Source organism: Pagrus major, chromosome 7 (assembly GCF_040436345.1).
Source record: "Pagrus major chromosome 7, Pma_NU_1.0".
NCBI lineage: Eukaryota > Metazoa > Chordata > Actinopteri > Spariformes > Sparidae > Pagrus > Pagrus major.
The window spans coordinates 12,283,755-12,304,291 of record NC_133221.1 but is presented as its reverse complement, the minus strand read 5'-3'; the positions used below and the strand labels follow the sequence as shown (position 1 = coordinate 12,304,291).

The 20,537-nt window shown below is 40.1% G+C and overlaps 1 protein-coding gene across 2 annotated transcripts in view; it reads left to right on the top strand.

The window, feature by feature from the left end:
- LOC140999446 (acid-sensing ion channel 1-like) overlaps positions 1–20,537 on the top strand; it is a 56,960-nt gene that overhangs the window by 4,083 nt on the left and 32,340 nt on the right. For both annotated transcript variants that reach the window (XM_073469825.1, XM_073469824.1), the window contains exon 2: positions 2,877–3,072. In XM_073469825.1, coding sequence (XP_073325926.1) covers positions 2,877–3,072 — 196 coding nt within the window. The remainder of the gene's footprint in view (positions 1–2,876; positions 3,073–20,537) is intronic.

Sequence of the window (20,537 nt, the reverse complement as noted above, 5' to 3'; positions counted from 1 at the left end):
TCATAAGTGCCTTCTTGGCAGGTTTGTCGACTACACAAACAGCGGGGAGCCGGTGCCTCTCCTCAATTAAGTTCTCTTCAATCAAACAAAAACACTTCCCGTCTGAAATGAGGCTTTGCCTAATCCTGATGTCCCACAAAAAGTCTGTGAACTAATTTTTTAATCTAAATGAGGCTAGTTATTATTGATTTAATGTTTGGAAGAGTTGAGTTAGAGTGCTAAATGTTCCTTTGCTCTAATTAAAAAATGAAAAACAAATGGATTACTGCACCTTATTCCAAGTTTTGTTCCCCGAGTCTCATTCTTCTTCACGTCATGCAATAACAACACACGGGGTGTATCAATAATATGTGACACAAAAGATCAATATAAGATCATATTCATATAAGAGTGGCTACATTCATACGAGAAATTTCTAGAAAGGCTTTTCATTCGAGGCGGTTCGGGAAAAAACTGTAAGCAATCTGCTCTGTGGTGAGTCCATTAAAATTGTGACATTTTTAATAATAGCATGGTGGGAGATCACAGCGAGGGTAGAGAGTGGGTGCATTCACAGCTACTCTGCTCTCTTTTAATACAAGGCAGCGTGGCCACATTTTTGTGAGCTCCATTAAATGAAAAGAAATTCCTCAGTGCCCCTGATAAGCCTGGTTGTGATGTGGGTTGTCTGGCTCCCCAGTTACTCGCGGCCTTTATTGTTAATGTGGTTAAATTTTTTTTTTTTAAAAAGGCTACAGCTGTTGATACAGAGAAAATGACATATCACAGACATGTAACTGTGAATACCAAGCTATCAATAATGCGCATATATTGAGAAATTACCCTGCAAGAAAATCGTTGAGACATAGCCATTAGTGATAAGAAGCTGATGAAAATTGAAGAGACGTTCATTGTTCACTTCATTGAACAATCTAATAAATTTAGATCATTGCACTGCTTCACAGGACCAGGAAGAGACGTTCTTAACATCTGAATATTAAGATATCAAAAAATGGTGGACTTTTCCAGCTCATATATGGACACACATGCACACAAACACTAAATATAGTGTATTGAATACAGATACCAAACACTAAAAACAGTTGAAAAATGCTCAGCTAACATGCTCACAATGACAATGCTAACATGCTGGTGTCATTTTTAGGCTACCGTGCTTACCATCTTTATTTAGCACGTTAGCATCTGCAGCTCCCCTCAGCTTTACAGGGCTGAGAGTGAGTTTCAGCTCCTTGCTTAGTTGTATGTTCAGCAATTTTACTGTTATGATCCAATCTCACTGCTCTCATAGCATCTTTTTTGGCTGCAGCAAGCTAGAAAAGCTGGACTCACAGTACACTATCTGCTCAGCATCAAACAGCAAAACGCCAAAAGTAAGCGACTAGATAGAGGAGAGGTTAGCAGCTATTAGAGAGTGAGTTTTGGACCTTACATTCAACAGATCGATGGAAACACAAATCCAATGAATGCTCCATAACTGCTGGGGGTGCAAATAAGAAACTGTTGCTTAAGTTTTGTCACATATCGGGTACTGTTCAGTCATTTGGTCATCCACATCTTAAAAGAACTAGCTTGATCTTTTTCAGGAACGTCTTAAACTGTAAGAAGCCACAGTAATTTTCTGACTAAGAAGTATAGACCAGCAACAACCATAACTATCAGACCAGACAGGCCAGTTTGAGATGACTCTTACCACTTAGACATTGGACAAAATTCCTCTAATCATTCATCTAATCATGAGACATTACCAAATGACGTCAGCATAACAAATCCCGGAGCTGTTTTTAAGAAAATTAATAAGAGAACTTCAATTGACTTCATGAACTTTCATGTTCCTGTGCTCGCTCAAGCCAAGTTTGCTTCTGAAAACTGATGAAACAGGTGCCAAGAAGAAGAAATACAATCCCCAATGTCACTCAGCTTGGTGCCAGACCCTCCCTTTTTTTGCCTCCTGTCTCACTTGCTCGTCCTCTTGCCTCTACTCTGCAGGGGGGACATTTGCTGCTACCTCCAGAAAATCTCTCTCTTTTTTACAGCCCAGTGTTGGCAGGTATGATCAAGTATTTAAGACAGCAGAGGAAAAGTCAAGGCATCACTAAAGTCATGAGAAACTCTCATCTTCTGGGAAACATAAATGCCTGTAAGCTACAGATTTAGTGCTAAACCATGTAGTTGATGTTGAGTTATGTCTCAAATGAGATCTTTGACCAAATTCCATGGCAATCTGTCAAGTGTATCTCTAATGATTAACAAAAAAACATAAAAAGGCAAGTTCACTCTGACAAAAATAATGAGCCGAGAAACTTGTAGTCAGACTTGCTGACCTAAATGGGGCTATTAGTCAATTTCAAAAGTCTCAGGACCAAAACAATCCAATCAACATGAACACAAACACATTTTTCTCCAGGTATCCAGATAACTCGAGACTTGAGTTGAAGTACTGTGTAGCCTTAAGCTACTGCATTGACAATGAATGGACGGCTGGCTTAATGGGCCCATACAGCTCCTGTCTGAACTTTATTATGTACTGTACAATATAGCGTTACACTCTGCTGATGCTATCAGTTCAGGGCCAGGAGATGGCAGGAAAAAACCATCTCACTGTCTGTTTTCTGTCTCTTTTGATTCATTCGGGACTATATTATTTTTAGCTTTGGTTGAGTGGAAGAAAAAGTTCACAGATAAAGATTCATAAACCTTTCTGAAGTGTGCGAAATGTTTCAAGGCTGAAATTCACTTTTTATGAAGTCTAGTTCATCATCAGACAGTGATTATTCACTGTGAAGACTTTCAAGGAAGTTCATCAATCCGCACCATAAAATCTGCATTTAAAATATATGAAATATTGGTTTGACCTCTCTGCCTGCCTGTTTTTCCAGGTATGAGATCAGAGACATACATCTTGTGGAGGAGAGCGTTCTGGAGAGCCTAAAGGTGAAAGCCAATTTCCACAATTTCAAGCCACGACCCTTCAACATGCGGGAATTCTACGACCGCACCGGTCACGACATCAATGACATGCTGCTCTCCTGCCACTTTCACGGCACCGAGTGCAGACCAGAGGACTTCAAAGTGGTGAGTTGTCTCCAGAAAATCATAGTTATCGGACAAATCTGCCAATATTCTTTGTTACTGCCAACAAATCCTGTTAAGACCAAAACCAACAATGGTTTGATTCTTCTCACAAATTTCTCTTAAACATAAACTGTTATGAAACTGCAGATCTTGTGCACATTGTTCCAGAAAAGGACTGGGCACATTTGTGAAACAGCAGCTAAGCTTCAGGCTCCATGGTGACATTTCCCATAGCAACAGTTGACTGAAATTTGAGAGCGGGCGTTGCCAGAAGATGTACTGTCAATTGTCATGGTCATAGCTCTGTAAAGCTTATTAAAAGTAATACAAGACACCCCCTCAAATCTATCTTCAGCAAGCAACAATAATCTCTATAGTGTATGAATTCATGAGCTATAAATCCAGCATTCAAAGTACCTCAGGGTGCTTAGCTCAACACCACGTAAATATAGTGAATTCGTATCAATATATGCTCTGTAGGAACATGCTAGTTATTGTAATGCTCTTGAAAAGTAGTCGATGTAACGCATTTTACAATGTTGATTAAGCCTTTAAAAAAATGTGAAATTGTGCACTCTGCAAGCTAGCTAGCTTTTACTTTTGGTGCGGTAGCATTTGCAAAAACACAACACAACGTAAAATCAAAGGGTTGCTGTGGAGTTTAACTGAACCCAAGTTAGCCTACACTGCTATTGTCAGTTATTTACTGTTGGCCTGTGCCACTCGGAAAGATGAAGCTGGTTAGCCTGTCGCACTGATGTTAGCACTGCCTCCCACTAGATTTTACCTTTTGTTTGTAATTGAAGCATCTGCTGAGTCATCAACTGCTGGGTTCGTCTAGCTAGCGCTAACCCAAGCTGGCTAGCTGAATCAGTCAATGGTGATTACAACACTGCCACTCAGTAGAGCACATATGTCTGCTAAGGCTCAAGAGTAACAATACCTGGATCCATCTCTTTATCCAGATCCACACCTTAAGTTATTGAGATCTATTCTGGACCGAGGTTCATCCTCCACCTAAGTTTCCCGGAAATCCGTTCTGTAGTTTTTGTTTAATCCTGCTGACAAACCAACTAACAAACACAAATGGGTGAAAACATAACCTCCTTGGCAGAGGTAATGTTGATTCATGCAGTAATGTTGGGACAAAGTAAGTCCTCCAGCTGGTAAATGCCTGTGTGTCCACTGTAATTGAGATAATATGACAAACTATTTTAATTTCACACGGATACTGGAACCAAAAAATCCATGCCCCATGGAGAATGTCAAAGTATAAATAAAAGACCACCCATTTCTTTCTTTTCAGTAATTACTATTTTGACTAAATAAGCACTCCAGTAAGAAAGAGAAAATTTATGCTAAAACAATTTTCTAGCAAATATGAATTTTAATTGCAGTTTTACTTTTAAAAAATACATCAATGAAGCCCAATGAACATGTGCACTGAGGTTTATTTTGAGTGAATCTTACAGACACCAACCTGCTGCCGTGAATACTCATCCCGGCAGCAAATCCACCACTAAAGGTAATGAACAACAAATTAACAACTTAATTCTGTTTGAGCAAAATAAATAAATAAGTAAATAATTTTAAAAAAAACAGTGCCCAGGTGTTTTAGGAAATTATTGCCTTAAAAAAAACAGCATTTTTCTGACCTGTTTTGTCTTCAGAAGGAAAAAATCAGTTTGGGAAGTGTGGACTAACACATTGTTGCTTCTGGTCTTTTCATGTTTTTTTTGTGGCTTATTCTTTAAAATGAAGGTACCTTTTTTTATAAAATAGAGTGCATTTTACGTGGTGTTTCAGTTGTGCAGACAACAGACACTGTATAAATCATAGGATTATCTATTTATAGTGAGTAAAAGAATGATGAACCCCCCACAGCAGAGAAAGAGCGAACCTCTGAGTGAACTGAAGGAAAAGACATGTCGTTTTCTGACCTGAGGATACCTGCTGCGTTCTTTTTTTCCTCTGCTGTTTTGAATCGAAACCTTCTCTGGTGAACATGTGCATGTTGTTGTGTGAACATGTTTGTCTTTTATTCCCACAAGCACAGGCAGACATTTACAAAGCAAAGTCAGGCTTACACTTCTCTTATTGATTGTTTTATGATGACAACGTCAGAGTGTGTTTTGAATCTTTGCCGACAAGTTCTCGTTAAAATTTATGATCAAACATTGTTTTGAGCGTCTTGTTTATTTAGTTTAATCCCCAACGCTCTGTATAAATGTTTATATCTACCTTTTCATCTTTGTAGTGTTATCATTTTCTTCTTCAAAACAAGGAAGGAGGTGCGGCATCCTTTGAAATGAAACCCTTGTGGAGAATAGATGTGGAATAACACAGTGGAGCTGGTCAAAGAAATCTATTCAGTCCACAGTCATTATAAATTACTGTATTTGTGCATCTGACTGATGCTTGTGTAAGTTTTTCCCTGCAGCAAAAAGTAGAGCTGCCTCTCTATAATGTCCCTGCCATTAAACCCTGCTGTTGCGGTTGCTGTTGCTGCTGGTGTACCCGGACACTGCTGCCAAAGGCCACTGGCATCGGACGAGGTTTTTAATTTGGAGCTGAACATTGATCACTCCACACCGCAGCGTCACTGAATTGATTAGATTAAATTTAATGGTAGTTTTTCACCCCTAAGAGGACTCCCGTTTATCTTCTGTGGATGTCTGTGGAGGAACCTCTTGTATATTTCCTCCGCTGTGTGATCAATAACATGTCAGTGTGAACTGTGTGGCTTCACCTTTATTTAACCAGGAGAGTTGACTAAGAATAAGCTTGTATGTGTCGGCCTAAGAGATTTTTCCTCGGCAGCGAAGCGTTGATACACACATTTATACAGAAGGACACCAAAGAGGAGCTCTACATGAGCCACTTACTGCAGCAGCTGCATTGAAGTAGCTTTGAAGTGATATTTCTGCTTATGGGCAATTTTATTATTTTTCCAACTATCCCAGTGAAAGGGAAACTACTGGAAGCCTTTTATCTGACTCCACATGCAGTTTGAAGTGATGTGATTAGTCTAAATTACCTCAATTATTACATTCTTTGGTAACAAATGGCAAATCTGATGAATGATGATTAATTTACAATGGTTCCTCTTTACATTTAGAGTTTAATTTTGGATCACTTTGCATGATTAGACACCTGTCTCTACATTCGAGAGTTACCACCACACAATATCACCTTTAGGTGGATGTCTCCTCATCAGTGCTCGCTTACTTCTGGCTCAAAGGTCCAGTGTGTGGGATTTAGTGGCATCTAGCATTGTGGTAGTAGATTGCAACAAATCAAACATGCACCCTCCTTTACAGTGGCCGCTAAAAAATTCTAATTTTTTTGTTCGATTTGTGGTTTCACACTGGACATGCAGCAGCAGTCTCCTGGATTAGAGTCCTGTGCTTCTTTAACCCGACCGTCCATCCCCAAACTCCCCTTTATGCAGACCTTCTCGTTCTTCATACCACTCCACCTGATTTCCACCTTTGCTGCATTAATAATTACTACGGCCACTAGAGGCCGCCACCAAACAGGAAAGAAGATACGGATCAGAACAAGCTGCTTTCACAGTCGACTTGTATGGTTGTAGTTCTGATGAGGACGGCTGTATAAAAGGCTTATTCCAAGGAAAGGAAAACACAAAGATTCATAGTTTCAGGTGATTATACACCAATGAAAGCATAATAATGAAATGTTGTGTTCCATATCTTCCAATAGATCCTCCTAAATCCTACACACTGAAACTACAGGAGTCTCTGGCTTTGAGATTCTGTCTCCCTATGAATTACTTTATTAATCACTCTGATTGGTAGGGAAATACACCTTTTATAGTGCTTGTTATAGTTGAGAAGTTATGCTTAGGTATAGCTACAGCCTCATGTAAACTTATATAAGAATAATTTAGTCTGACTCTAATTGAGTCACAATTCTACCACGAAAAAAGTCCCTGCAGGGTGGAAGTGTTTAGCACAATACAAACAAATCTTTAACATCAAATCTTTAAAGTGAACCTACTCTAATGAGTCTGTATTGCTTTAAGCAGTGGAGCTCCCCTCAGAGCACCATGTCAGATCAGCAGTGGTTCACAGTAAATTATTCCCTCATTAAAAGGTCATTTAAAGATGTAGGAACCACAAAAATAATCGTAAGTGCTAACATACAGTCGGCTGCTGAGCTATGTTACTATTGAACGTCATTTCATTTCTCTTTGTTTCGTATGTATTATTTTAAATAGGGCTTTGATTTCTTGTTCTGCTGTCATATGATAATAAAAGCCCCAACACAGACAGTAGATCCATAACTTGTTATCAGTTATTACTTAATTGCTTATTTTTACACTATATTTATATATATTTTACACTTTTTTTTTCACTAAAAGAGCTTGAAAGCAATATGTGAACTGTATATATATATATATACATACATACATATATAGACCAACTTAAACATACACTCCATATGTACTTCCTGGAGGTGAGGTGGAGTACAAAGAACAGTTCATCTTAGCCTCGTGTCAAGGGCACAAACAGTCACAGTAATTCATGTCATCCACATGTGGTTGTTAAATACAACATTTAGGATTTAGTGTAAACAAAATCAAAACAGGAAAAAAAAAGACCCGATCCATATATCAATACAAATAGAGTCAAATTGAGTCAAAATGTAGCAATAAGCATTTAGTACTATTTTGTCTTTTAGTAGATATGTCTAAATATTCATTATATCCTGTTGTTTCATTAGAGCTGGCATCCAATTATAGAGAACATATAAGAGAAGTTTTACCGAACATACAAAAATGCAGCAAGAATTTTTTCATAGCAGAAATTTGCCCATTTCCAGGAGGAAAATCACAGGTATGAAAAAAAGAATAATGAGGGCTGAATTACACTTAGCTGTATTAGTTTCTGGGTCGCTGACAGGGATGCTTTCACAAGTCGTTCCCACAATGATGAGTAAAAACTGCTGCTGTGAAAAAGGTCAAGTTAAGATCAACTCTCCACCTGCCCTCAAACTGCAAACAGACACACAACAAAGCCTTTAATGAGTTTGCTGTGCTCAAGAAGAAGAGGAGAAAATATAAAGTTCCCCGAACAAACAGTCCCCTGAACCGAGAGGTGAAGATTGTCGCTCTGTGGCACTTTAATGATGCAGCAGTTGTTGGCCGAGCTGAGTGCCCTTCTCCCCGACCTAAACATTGCATCATGACTCGTCCCTCTATGATTCGAGAGACACATGCTTCTAAACATTTTAGTTAGTGCTGCCTCAGTAATTAATTTCAGCGCTGGAATACGTAACGCACACATGTTGAGCATGTAAATAGCTGATTATGTGTGTTTGTTAAGTCCTGACACCCAGTCAAGCATCTTATTGACCTTTCCGTGTTTCTCTCTAGTTTGAGGGGGAAAGATAATTTATGCAGCAGTTAATTTATGTAGCTCACCAGTCCAAGTCCTGTTTCTTCTCTCAACTCTCTTCAGTGCCTACTATGATAGAGCAATTTCTCTTCTCTTTGAAGAGCAGTGCGCTGCTCAGGAAATTGCATCTGGCCAGAACATAGTGGCAGCAGAGAGGTGTTTCCCCTGGAGAGGTTTAAGGCCTTTATTTCTCTCCTCTCAACTTCCCTTTGTTATCTGCATCACCGCACAGCTCAAGAAAACTGGAAAATGCACTTCCTTTGAAGACCGTCTTTGATGCATCGCATTGTTAATCTTTTCATTGTTTCATTGTAAAGTGCTTGATGAATAAGGAAAGAGGAATATCCCAACTGACCGTTCTTTGTGAAAAGATCAAACGCGTTAAAGAAAAAACAGAGAAGCTGATAAGAAACTATTTTCAGGCCGTTTGTGATAAGAATTCAGATTCAGTGAGTCTGAATCTGAACTGAACTGACCGCATCACTTCTGTTGAAAATAATAATACCTCTCTAAAAAAAAAAACTTGCACCAAAACATGTTTAAGCTGCTGTAAGCATTAAATTAAGTGTTAAATAGCTCTGTATTCCAACATCGGTCACTGTAATACTGTAGAGGGATTGGTCAGTCACCCTTTTCTCTCCTCCCCCTGCTCATCAGCTTTTGGTTTCACATTGGACACGAGCGTCTCTGAGGTTTGGTTGTATTTGGCCCATTCACCCATATTTGTACAGCGGCTCGAGCTCTCCGTCTAACAACAACAAACGTAAAAATGGGTCATAATCAGCTGCTTGCTCAGACAGCCTATTTTTCTGGTAAGGACGAGCCGGACATATCATCAAGTTTAAATTAAAATCTTGCTGCAAGAAAAGGAAAAAATAATAACAATAGTATGTTCCCCTCCCTGCCAAGGAAGCTCAACCTATTATATTGTTTTCTTTTTTTTATCATTATTTATTTATGTATTTATTGATTGATTGCTTTTTTTCAGACTTGCCATAATCGTTTTAAAAAATTTCCCATATTCCCTTTCCAGCTGTCTAAACTCCCCCCTATTGTTCTCCAACACACACACACACCTTCACACACAGACTGCCACAAAATTTCTCCGACGTATAATGCCAACATCCATGTACTTTATTCTGTTTTTTCATGTTGCCGTCTCTGTATTCAGTGTTTGTTTGCCCTCCCATAATGTGCTTATCCTTGTGTCATTTTCCCTTATTGTGTCTTGTCTTGTCTCACTTGTTACGTCTTACTTCCCTAAATAATAACATAAATAATGCTAGCCCCTCTCAAACTTAATACATAACATGTTATATATCATGTTAATTTAAACCAAAGTCTACCCAATCGCCAGCATGAATGTCGGCAAACCACGGATATGCTGAAACTTAATATTTCTTTATGTTGCAACATCACTTTTCTTTAGGTCCAATTTTCTATTTTTATGTGTGCAACAGCGCTAACTGTCAACACTTTATCCTGGCAGCTGACCAAAGTACAAAAAACTAAATTCTTTGTTAAGGTAAGCTAACCGGCTGCTGGCTGTAGTTTCATATTCATTGTACAGACATGACAGTGGCATTAATCTTCTTATCTAACTCTCTGCAAGGAAGTGCCCAGCTTTTCTTTACTGTACACCTCATTACAGCTTTGTTAGGCAGAATCGTTTTCTTACTGCTGATGTTGTGGTTTTCATAAATTTTTACATGATATTTCTCGGTTAATGGACTTAATTTTCGAACGCAGTAAATAGGAAGACCAATCAGACTCATGTGAGACATTACTGTGTTCCTTCACTCAGTGAAGCACTATGAGAAACAGATAAATGGCTCTAGCAGTTATTAAGGAGTTATCGAAAGCACCCAGCGCTCCCCCTCTGCTCCTCAGTGGAGGAGAATCATCTCTGCTAATTGGACTCTGAGGCATTTCTGAAGCAGACAGCAAACTGTGCTCACTTAAAAACCCACTCACCAGTGAACACCAGTAAAGAAGAACGGAGCGAGAGTCCCACTCCGACGAGCACTTCCCGTGGTCTGATGCTCGGCCCTTTTTTGTTTGTCAAACTCGGGCCTTGACAGCTCCACCCGGGGAATAGATGTGTGTTTGCCAGCCCCCAGCACACTGCTGTCGTGACAGTTGTGTCATAATTTCTGTACTCTGATCGCAGCTGTCATGTCTCAAGGAGGCATCGTGCATTTGTAGATTTTGCAGACAAACTGTAAAAACATGGTGTGCCTAGGAGAAGAGACAGCTTGGTGGGATGAGAATCACTGCATTTTGTCTTGCTTTTATCATTTACAAGCTGTGTGGCTGTAAATGTGTCAAGAAATTCTGTTTTAGTAATAGTTATGCAACCCTCAACAAAAACAACTTCAGCATTTTTTAGCCTCTTGGCTTCAAATCCTCCGTCTTAATTTCATTACTAATGACCATTTCCCAAAGAAGTGCCGTTTTAAAGCAGTCACTGTTGCATAACCACAAAAATATATGGCTACAAGTGATGGATTACTTCTCTCAAGCAGGTTTAAAGTTTCTCCAAGTCGAATTTCAAACTGTGCAGGCATGACGTGAATCCAATGGCTGTCTAGAAGGAAGGAAATCTAAAATGTATGGTATATGATTTGGAAAATGCTCTGCAGCAGTGTAAAAAAAAACTGTCTAGGGACTGAATAAATCATACAAAACCACCACTGTGCTGCCTTGAAATCCCAGATACAGTTTTATTCCTGCACTGTGATGTTTTCATTGCAGTTAAAAAACACATCCAGTACACCATCCGGTCTGATTTTAGTGCCCCACCCTGAAGTCTCTAAAAGCAACCCAGAGGGTGACACAGCGCTCAGATTTCTCTGACATCTCCGGCCGTGCTGGGAGCTGGAAAACAACCAGACTCTTTTGCGGGGATGGAGCAGCCCCTCTTTCCCTTGGCAAGAGTATACTTAAGCTTGCATTTCCTCTGGGTTTTGTGGCCTGAAGCGACAGAGATGAGGCGCAGCCACCACCCACATCGTCCAGCAGCTTGTGGGTCAGCACAGCTGCGCACCTCATCCTGTATCCTGAAGCAGTCACATCCTCCTGTGCTGAGGCAGCAAAGTTATGTCACCTCTCAGTCTCACTGTTTTTTCCCCCTCTCCCTCTTTTCTTGAGAGATTTTCTGCATTCCTCCTTCGTCTCAACCCCTGCGCAGTGCATTCCTCACATCAACCCCCATGGGCATGACAATCCTCATTATGTTTTCATGTCATGCTCTCTCCTCTCTCCCTCTATCTCCCTTTGCCTCCTTCACTCTTATGCCCTCTCCTTTGTTCTCTTTGCTCCCATCGCTCCCAGACTTAGGAGCCGCTGGTTTTAAAAAAAACTGAAAAAACAAACAAAAAAAACTTGAAAAAGAAAGGATCGGTAGGGATATTAAGAGCACAGTAAATCACTTAAACAGCCTTTGAATGTATCCCTACTGCGATAAACATATGAACACACTTAGAGGATTAAATTAATATTCGCCCCACAGTGCTGAACGAGGGGTATTTAGTGCTGACCACCTACAAAGACTGATTGAGGGGCAGAGTAACCACATTACCTAGATCAGCAGGTGAATACTCAGGGCTCATAATGGAGCGACTCTGTCAGCAGTGAAACTGCCAAACACAGCAGGAGAGCTCAAGTGCAACTCAGTCGAGCGTATTTCAAAGCAGGAACTTTAATAAACATTCACCTCCCTTACATCCCCCAAAGATTAAACCCTCGCATATCATCATGCACACAACTATAAAGGCGTGTTCTCCCTCGAATCAATTCCGTGAAACCCCAAACTCGAGTTTCCATCAAAATGTGGCTGAAATTTTAACCAAATTTCCAGAAAATCAGCAAAGAAGATTCGTGTGAATGCATTCACTACAGTCATGCAAATATTAGGAGTTTGTTCATTGATAAATGCCTCTAGCTGTGCAGTCTGGAAGAAGAGGGCAGAACAACAGTCAAATCCAGGGCTAGAGCACTATTTGTTTAAGTACTGGAGCTAACGTAAGAAGCACGTGTGTGCATGCACATGGTTATGTTTGGGCTCGTTTCGAAGGACAAGCAAGCGCTGTTCCTACATACGATAGTCAGTTATTACTGACCACATGATTAAATGATTGAACGACTTGATTAAATGTTAGACTGATTTCATCATGTTGAGAATATAATGTGGCGATCAGTCAAAACCTCTGCTCTGAATGATTGCAGTCACACTTGTTGTGTAATAAACTTTTGCCTTTTTAGCTGTTCGAAAAAATGAGAGGATGTTGTGCTGGCTTTTCTTCGTCAATGTGACATCTGTGACCATTCCATTTGTGTGGGTGTTTTTGTTGTTGTTGGGTTTGTTTTTTTACTTTCTTGCATGACAGGCGCTTTAGTGATGATTGGATCTTCAAGCACTTATAATGTATATGACTTTCACCGGATTATGTGAATTGGGAACATTTTATTTCCTCACTTCCTCACAGAGGAAAAGTGCTCCAGCAGCACTACACCTGTGATCAAATCCCAAACAATGAAAAACAATGTAGAAAAGGTTATAACGGTGATAATGTAAGATTTTGAAGAAGCTCATGTCTCCTCATCGCTCAGCATGGATTGCTGTACGTCCGTGGCTCTAATTTTTGAAGTGTGTCCTGCACTGTTGGCACCTTGCTGCTGTTCAGTCGACTGAGAGTGTTGAATCAGCAGCCGTGCCCGTCGGTGAGAAAAATCACTCTGATTGGCTGTTCGGTGCAGAAGAAGAGTGACGGAAAAAAAGAAAGGGAAAGCCCCCTGAGCCTGCCGCTGTATTATGCATGATTTAACCCATTTTTTGAGGCTTCTCATTATTTTTCGCCTCCTTCTCTTCACCAGTGACATTTGAAACTTATTATCAGACATATCCTGGATTAAAAGTGGTGTCACAAAAAGCTGCTTTATCATAACAATGGTTTATAGAGCAGAACGTACAAGCTAGTTGGCAGTCGGCTGTAGTCTTTGAGGTGTGCAGCTATTTGGTCAGCTTTCGTCAACACTAGCTCTCTGATCTTGGTTTTGTGTGCCTGGGCCTTCAGTCACACACTTCCAGTACATCATGATTTATTGGCTAAGCCTTTCTCCATTCACTTAGATGCATTTTTTTTTATACACCCACTTTTCCACCTCAGCCTGAAAGACAATTCTTGTGTTTTCACTGTTTTTTTTACGTGCAGATTAAAAATGCAGATAAAAACAGGTGAAAGGGAACACACTTACTGTCTTTTTCTTCTGCCTCTCTTTCTCCATTTCTGTCTCTTAATCGCTTACTTTGTTTCCCCCCATTGCATAAAAGCACTTTTGTTTCATGCCATTAGAGAGTCCAACCCTTTGAGACCAGAGAAACTGACCCACAGAGGGTTTGTAGGACGAGTAAGGGGGAATTTTAAAGGATCATTAACTGCAGGTATAAGAGAAAGAAGAGTGGAGGGCTGCAGTTTTGCCACAAGGGAGCAAAAGACAAAAGAAAAAATCAGCTTTCCTGGGAGATTGATCGTCTGCGATCACCGAGCTTCAAAACATTACCAATTGTTTTAGCATACTAATAGCCTAATCACTCTTTGCAATGCTCTAACTGTAATGGCCACTTTAATAACCCCACACAAAGATCTGCTTTTCTTAAACCCCGGAGATATCTTCTCCCATGTTGTTAAAGGGCGAACAGCCACACAGCGTCTCCATGACTCCAGCTGGTTTCTAGACGGATCAGTAATGCTGCTCAAGCACGCTCTATTTGCCCGGGCCTGAGAGGGGGAAACGCTTTTTATGAAGACATTTCGGACTGGGGAAGAAAGAGGGGGAGAAAAAAAAGCACAGCGGGGCTGAAAATAGCCGGGTTGGCTGCACTGCTCTGCCCATGGTTTATTTATCCTGAGGATTAGTGCAGGTGACTTGAGGGCCGGGCTCTGTGTGGGCTGGAGGGAGGCTGGCAAACAGCTAACTGTGACTCAGACTGCTGGATGGAGTTTAGGAGGAAGAGACAGAAGAGGAATGATGCCGCATTCAGGCTGCACTGGCCTGACCCCAAATCAGGGTAATTGTGTTTCCTGAGGTTGGCTGGGAGACACAATGGCCTCAGTTAGATAGCGGTGGAGAGTAAGTAATTACATTTACTCAATTACTTTACTTGAGTGCAATTTTGAAGTGCCTTTACTACATTTCAAAGAGAAATACTTTTATCTGACAGCTTGAGTTAGAAGTTCAAATTAAGATTTTACATTAGATGTATTAAATACAGTGTTAAAGATCAAACCAGAGTTCCCTGACCTGTTTGGCTTGTGACTCCTCACACACAGCAGCGTGCGTGAGTCTTCTTGTTGTTTTACAATTAGCTGCTGGTTCTGTTTAATATTCTTTGAACCTCTGTAGTTTCTGGCGAACCTGTGAAGGACTTTTCCTTCTTCAGGCTAAAGATGTCTCTTTCTGAGCTCGTTCACCTCTGTGCCTCCTAAGGATGACTGGTTAGGGCAGCTGTCACATGAGTGCCACATCTGTCTCCAGGGCAATCAAGGCCAAGAGATATAATTCACTCAGATAGACAGACTGTCTTTTATTGGAGTGTATTACATGTGAGGATCATACAATGTGACTTGGGCTAAATTAGGTAAGCAAAGTTTCTTGTTTGAACCTAATAGAATCCTTAGATATGTATCAATGAGTGAAGAGCAAACCTTATTTGGACACTTAGAAAGTATTTTAGGTCTGGTAAAAGTTAAATACTCTTTGAAAAATGCCTCAGCATAAGACGTCTAAGTCCTCTGAACCTTCTTCAGTAATCAGTGAATCATATTGTAAACAAGGATATGTCATCAATGGGGGGTGTTGAACAAAACACGACCTGTAGAATATGATACGCCCACTTTGGTTCACACTTCAGACCAAGGAAAACCTGCTGTTTTTGTTGGATCCAGCTTGTAACCAACTGTTTGGGTTAACAAGCAATTCTTTTTCGTCAAAATGCTCTGAACACTTTAAAATGAGATGCATGAACAGAATCGGAACTGGTTTTATGTTGGTGGAAAAGGAGTATATGATTTGTTGGCTTTTCCACCAAAGAGATACTTTCCATCCGAACTTCTCAGATAGGCTCTGAAAAAAGTAGGGTGGTCAAGATATACTGATGTCCAGAGGTATTGACGATAATCATGATGTTAGGAAATGAAATATTGATATTGTGTAAACATTACACATGATTATATTGTGTGGATAATGCAGCACTGATGTTATGCCTGTCCGTTCACTCTTACTTTACCTCAGTTTTTTATCACTCTTTCTCCTCCTCCTCCATCAGCGGGGCTGTTTTCTTTTGCAGTGTAGAGTTTCCACAGTTATGCCAGTTGTTCCAGCGTTACCTGGAGATAGCGTTCAGGGAAAACAATGCTTCTTCCTGTTTCCTGCTTCCATTGTGTCCTCATTCGATCTTCTTTGTTCCAGGTAAAAATTTAGCCCACTGTCGGACAAGAGAGGTTCGTAGGAAAGATATCTATAACGTGGACGGTGCCATTTTTCTACAGGTGCTACACTGTTTTAGAGCAAAGCTCATGCAAGTTTAAGTAAAAGATCTGAGTACTTCTTCCAACACTGCGGGTAGTGTGGTGTGTTTTTATCAAATGGATCAGGACGGTTAAAATCTCGGAGAGGGTTGTCGTGCTGTGCAGGCTGTTGGAGTTAAACTCACTGAAGATTCAGTTGAAAAAGCAAAATATAGCTTTCTGTAGGAAGTTCTCTTCCCGCAGTCGAAATAGAAATACTGATGCTTCATGCGTCAAATCTTTAACGACCACGTGATGAGACTCGACAATAAACTCTCTTTCTCCAGAAAGTTTCATCTGTTGCTTTAAATTCAAGTCAGGATTTAATGTTTCCACGGTTCCCATGTCGGACCAAATCACAATCAGGAGACTTTTTCATTTGATGTTAACGATGCGGCCATGAAAACATGACAGATTGGATTTTAATATTTCACTCAGTAGGAGTGTGATATTGCTTTAATGAAGTTCAGAAACATGCAGAGGCAGAATCTACGAGATACTGTTAAACAGAGTGTAAAAAACGAAAGCGAACAGGACTTTTAAAGGAACATTTAAAATAGGTTATCCACTCAGATGCCCAAGAAACACACACGCGTCTTCATAATCCTGCATTGTCAGGGTACACGCACTGTAAACACAGCTGAATGATAGCAGACAAGCTCTGAAACCTGTAAATAATCAAATAATCCTGCCACGGTACAAACAGCGCTGACAGAGACAAACACACTGAGAGGGAGAGCGATGCACCTGCTGGGTTTAAACTCATCTTTCTTTCTTTCAAAACAACCTGCTTTTATGTTTTGTTTGCCTTTTGGAGAAAACTGCACAAAAACTGTGAGCAGACAGACTCGACTCTGTGTGTGACGGGGTCGGAGAAATGGACGCGGGGCATAAAAATGTGAGAAAAGACAGATGGAAGCAGTTGTAGTGACAGGTGAGGAATGCAGGCTGTATCACTGTAGGTGTGAAACACAGCGTAGAACTGAACTCACTCAGAACGAGGCAAGGACAAATGGATGAAAGAAAGGGGAGAGAAGACAAGAAATGAGCTGGAGGCATGTTAGAACTGAAATGAGGGTTATAATGAGGAGGTTTTGAATGGAAGGAGAGAGCAGCGGGAGAGGGGAACAAATAGGGAACGAGGACGGCTCTTTCTGCATGTCTTACTCTGACACGGCTATAATGACTCATTTATTTTAATATGCAGGAACATCCTGCCCAAATTTACTCTGCTCATATTAAAGGTTTTTTATTATTGTCTGAGGGGAAACAAAGGGGAGAGTTGGAGATATTAATTTCCTGCTAGTAATATTAGACACACAGAACAACCCAATCACTGGAATTAATGTTTGAAATGTACGTTTCCTCAAACCCACGGATATATCGAAACTTAATGTTTCTTTATGTCGAAACTTTACATTTCTTTATGTTGGAACTTGATGTTTCTTGAGATTCAATTTTAAATTTTTTCTTGTGACCACGAAAAAAATCATGTTTTGTCCGTGCCACACTGATTTGCTCTTCCATTACCAGCTGTAGCACGGCAAGTTGAGCCGATCCACACCTGAGATTGGACCCCCTCTAGTGTGGGGCCTTCGCTTACGTCTTGGACTGCAGCCAGCCCATGGTTCTAACTGAAACTCTGTGGTTTGGAGTTAAGTTTCACTCCTGCGTCCCTGTTTGTCCTTTCAGACATCTGCTTTTTTTTTTTTTTTACTGTTTCATCATGTTCGCTTTTAGCTGTTCAGGAGTCGTGTTAAGTAACCGCTGGTTTCTGATTTTGCTGATTCCTAATAAAAGCTTTTAAATAAAGGAAATAATTACAGACTTTTATTGTGAGGAATTTATAGGAAAGGAAACATGGTTCTAACTAATAGCAGAACTTTATTAGTGCTTATTTTTTGATAATACCGTTGAGAGGAAGAGTGTTTACAGCCGCTCCGCTGATTCAAGACATGTGCGTCATAAGTTTAAGACACACCGTCAACCAGGAAGTCCTGCACATGTGTATCAAAAAACCTCATATGTTGTCCGACATGTGCTGATATAAAAACTTTAGTTTGTGATTATAATGCAAAAGAACGAAGCTGTGTCCTCTACATATCTTTGTCACAAGTGTTTGTGATAAAATGTGTGTGTATCAGCAGATATATTGGTATCATAAATGTTTTCTCAGTAATATCAGCATCAGAATCGGCCCCAAAAATCAAGTTTCTGCCAGGTGGTGTCATGTAGAAATGTCAGTATGCTACGTAGCCTATGACAGGTAGATATATGAACGTATCAGTGGCTTGCAGGAACGTTTTACCGCTAACTGCCAACATTTCATCCTGACGACCGGGCTGCACAGAAACACAAAGTTACACACTGATAAGTGTTGTTGCAGGAAGCAGTGGCATTCACAACAACAGCAACAAAGCAGCCTCCTGGGAGAACAGCCGGGAGACTGATTAGTATTTCCAGGATGTGCCTTTGCACTTTTATATCAACCTCAGACTGGCATTTCCATCGCAATTACTGAGCTAATCAGTTAACCGGCGATGGCTCCGGCTTGGCCTGCAGCCTGAGTTTAGGCAACATTTCTTCCAGTTGTTTTTCCTTTTTTTAATCTGTCGGCGGGAAATAATGGCACGTCTGCAGAAATAAGAGTTCACAGGCTGATGTATAGTGTGTGGATGTGTGTGTATTGTTGATTTGTTGAGACCTTGGCTCCTCTGGATGCTCCACTTTCTTGAAAGATTATCATTATGACATTTTATGGTAACAGCACAGAATACAATACGATGCAGAGTGACAGGAGAGCTGGGAGACAGATAGAGAGACATTTACAGGCTGACAGGGAGGAGGAGGACAGGAGGGAAGAGAAAGGACAAGACTGTTCAATAACTGTGAATAATGTCTGGAATTCACTCATAGACTCGATTAAAAATTATCTCCCGAGAAAGAAATGTTCTTATTTATTAAGTGCAGCAGAACTCAAACGGTATTAACTCGAAGTTACTGAGCTTTACCTGAAAAATTGGACTGACTTCATGCACTTTGCTTGTGTTAACTGCTTCTTATGTGAACCTCAAAAACCTCAAAAATCATATATCATTAAATACACCTTGAGTATAAATGCAAATCTACACCCGTTTGGTGTATATTTTATTTATTGATTCTTTTAGCTCAGTACTTTGTTTTTGGTGTTGTTTTCTAATGCAGCAGGCGGCTGTTTACTCCAAAGAAAAGCTCAAAACTGAATGTACACTGCCTCCACAGCAACAAACGGACAACAGACACAGTTCGCAGTTAGCTGGTGAACACAGTGGAGTATTAAGTGACGGATATTTCACACAGGAGTTGGTGGAGACCAAAAACTGAGCCTAAAAATAGTTAATTTTGGACTTTAAAACTTAAAAAAAAGGACTGCAAATAAATGCTGATGATGGTTTGCTGTGTCTACTTGATGTGCAAATCCTCGGGGTGTAAATCACCAGTTTCATCCTGTTACGATATTGTATAGATATTTTGGGCTATGATTCAACATTTGCAGATGCCAAAGTCTACAATTTTGAACGTGCTGCCAGCACTTTCTTGCTGTAGGCCATAAATATGGTAGATAATTAGAAATAATTGTGACCGGCTAAGTGCAGAAGAGTTTACTCTAAATACATTAAAAAATAGCTTAAAAACAAGATAAATAAAATTCGGCTCAAGGAGAGTTAGATTATTATAGCTTAGGCATTTTACATGGGGGACTTTTCCTCTACTCATAGCTTAAGAAATTAAATGTATTATTTTTACTTTTTCTTTCTTACCTTTGGTTTAAGTCACTGTCTCCTGACAGAATCACAAGGTTGAATTTCAGCCTTTGTTGGTGTTTCTTCCTCATTGTTAAAGCAGAGCAAATATTGGTAGCAACGTGTTAGTGGACTGCTGAGTGAGACGTCCTATTTGTCTTTTCGCCGAAGTCCAAAACATTTCCACACACTTACCTTGTTGTTGGCTGCTTGCCATTACCTGCCTGGCGTCAGCACTGTTTGAATGTTTAGGAAAGAAGTGTGTTCGGATGGGAAAGACGACAGAGACTCTGTGAATTTCAAAATAAAAATGTATCTTAAAGATGACGATATGGATCGATGTTTTCACTTTGCATGATGTTGGATCATTAATCATTGAATCGATATATCGATCCGGATTGATATAACACCTTTTTTTTGTGTCGGTGGCATGTTTACAGCTTGCAAGTCAAAAAATCAATATTGAATAAAGGCAAATAAGATGCAATAAGGTGATTGAGCAGCTGAGAAAGTCTCTACAAAGATGATTTTGACTCTTATCATTGCTAGTACTTGTTATTTTCAATATCACATCATGTGTATCAGAAAGTTAACACCACGGTGAAGGCCACTTAACCTCTCTCTGTACAGCTAGTTTAACAAGCTAATATTACTCATTATCCTGCGACTTCATGCTGTACTATAATGTCAGATGT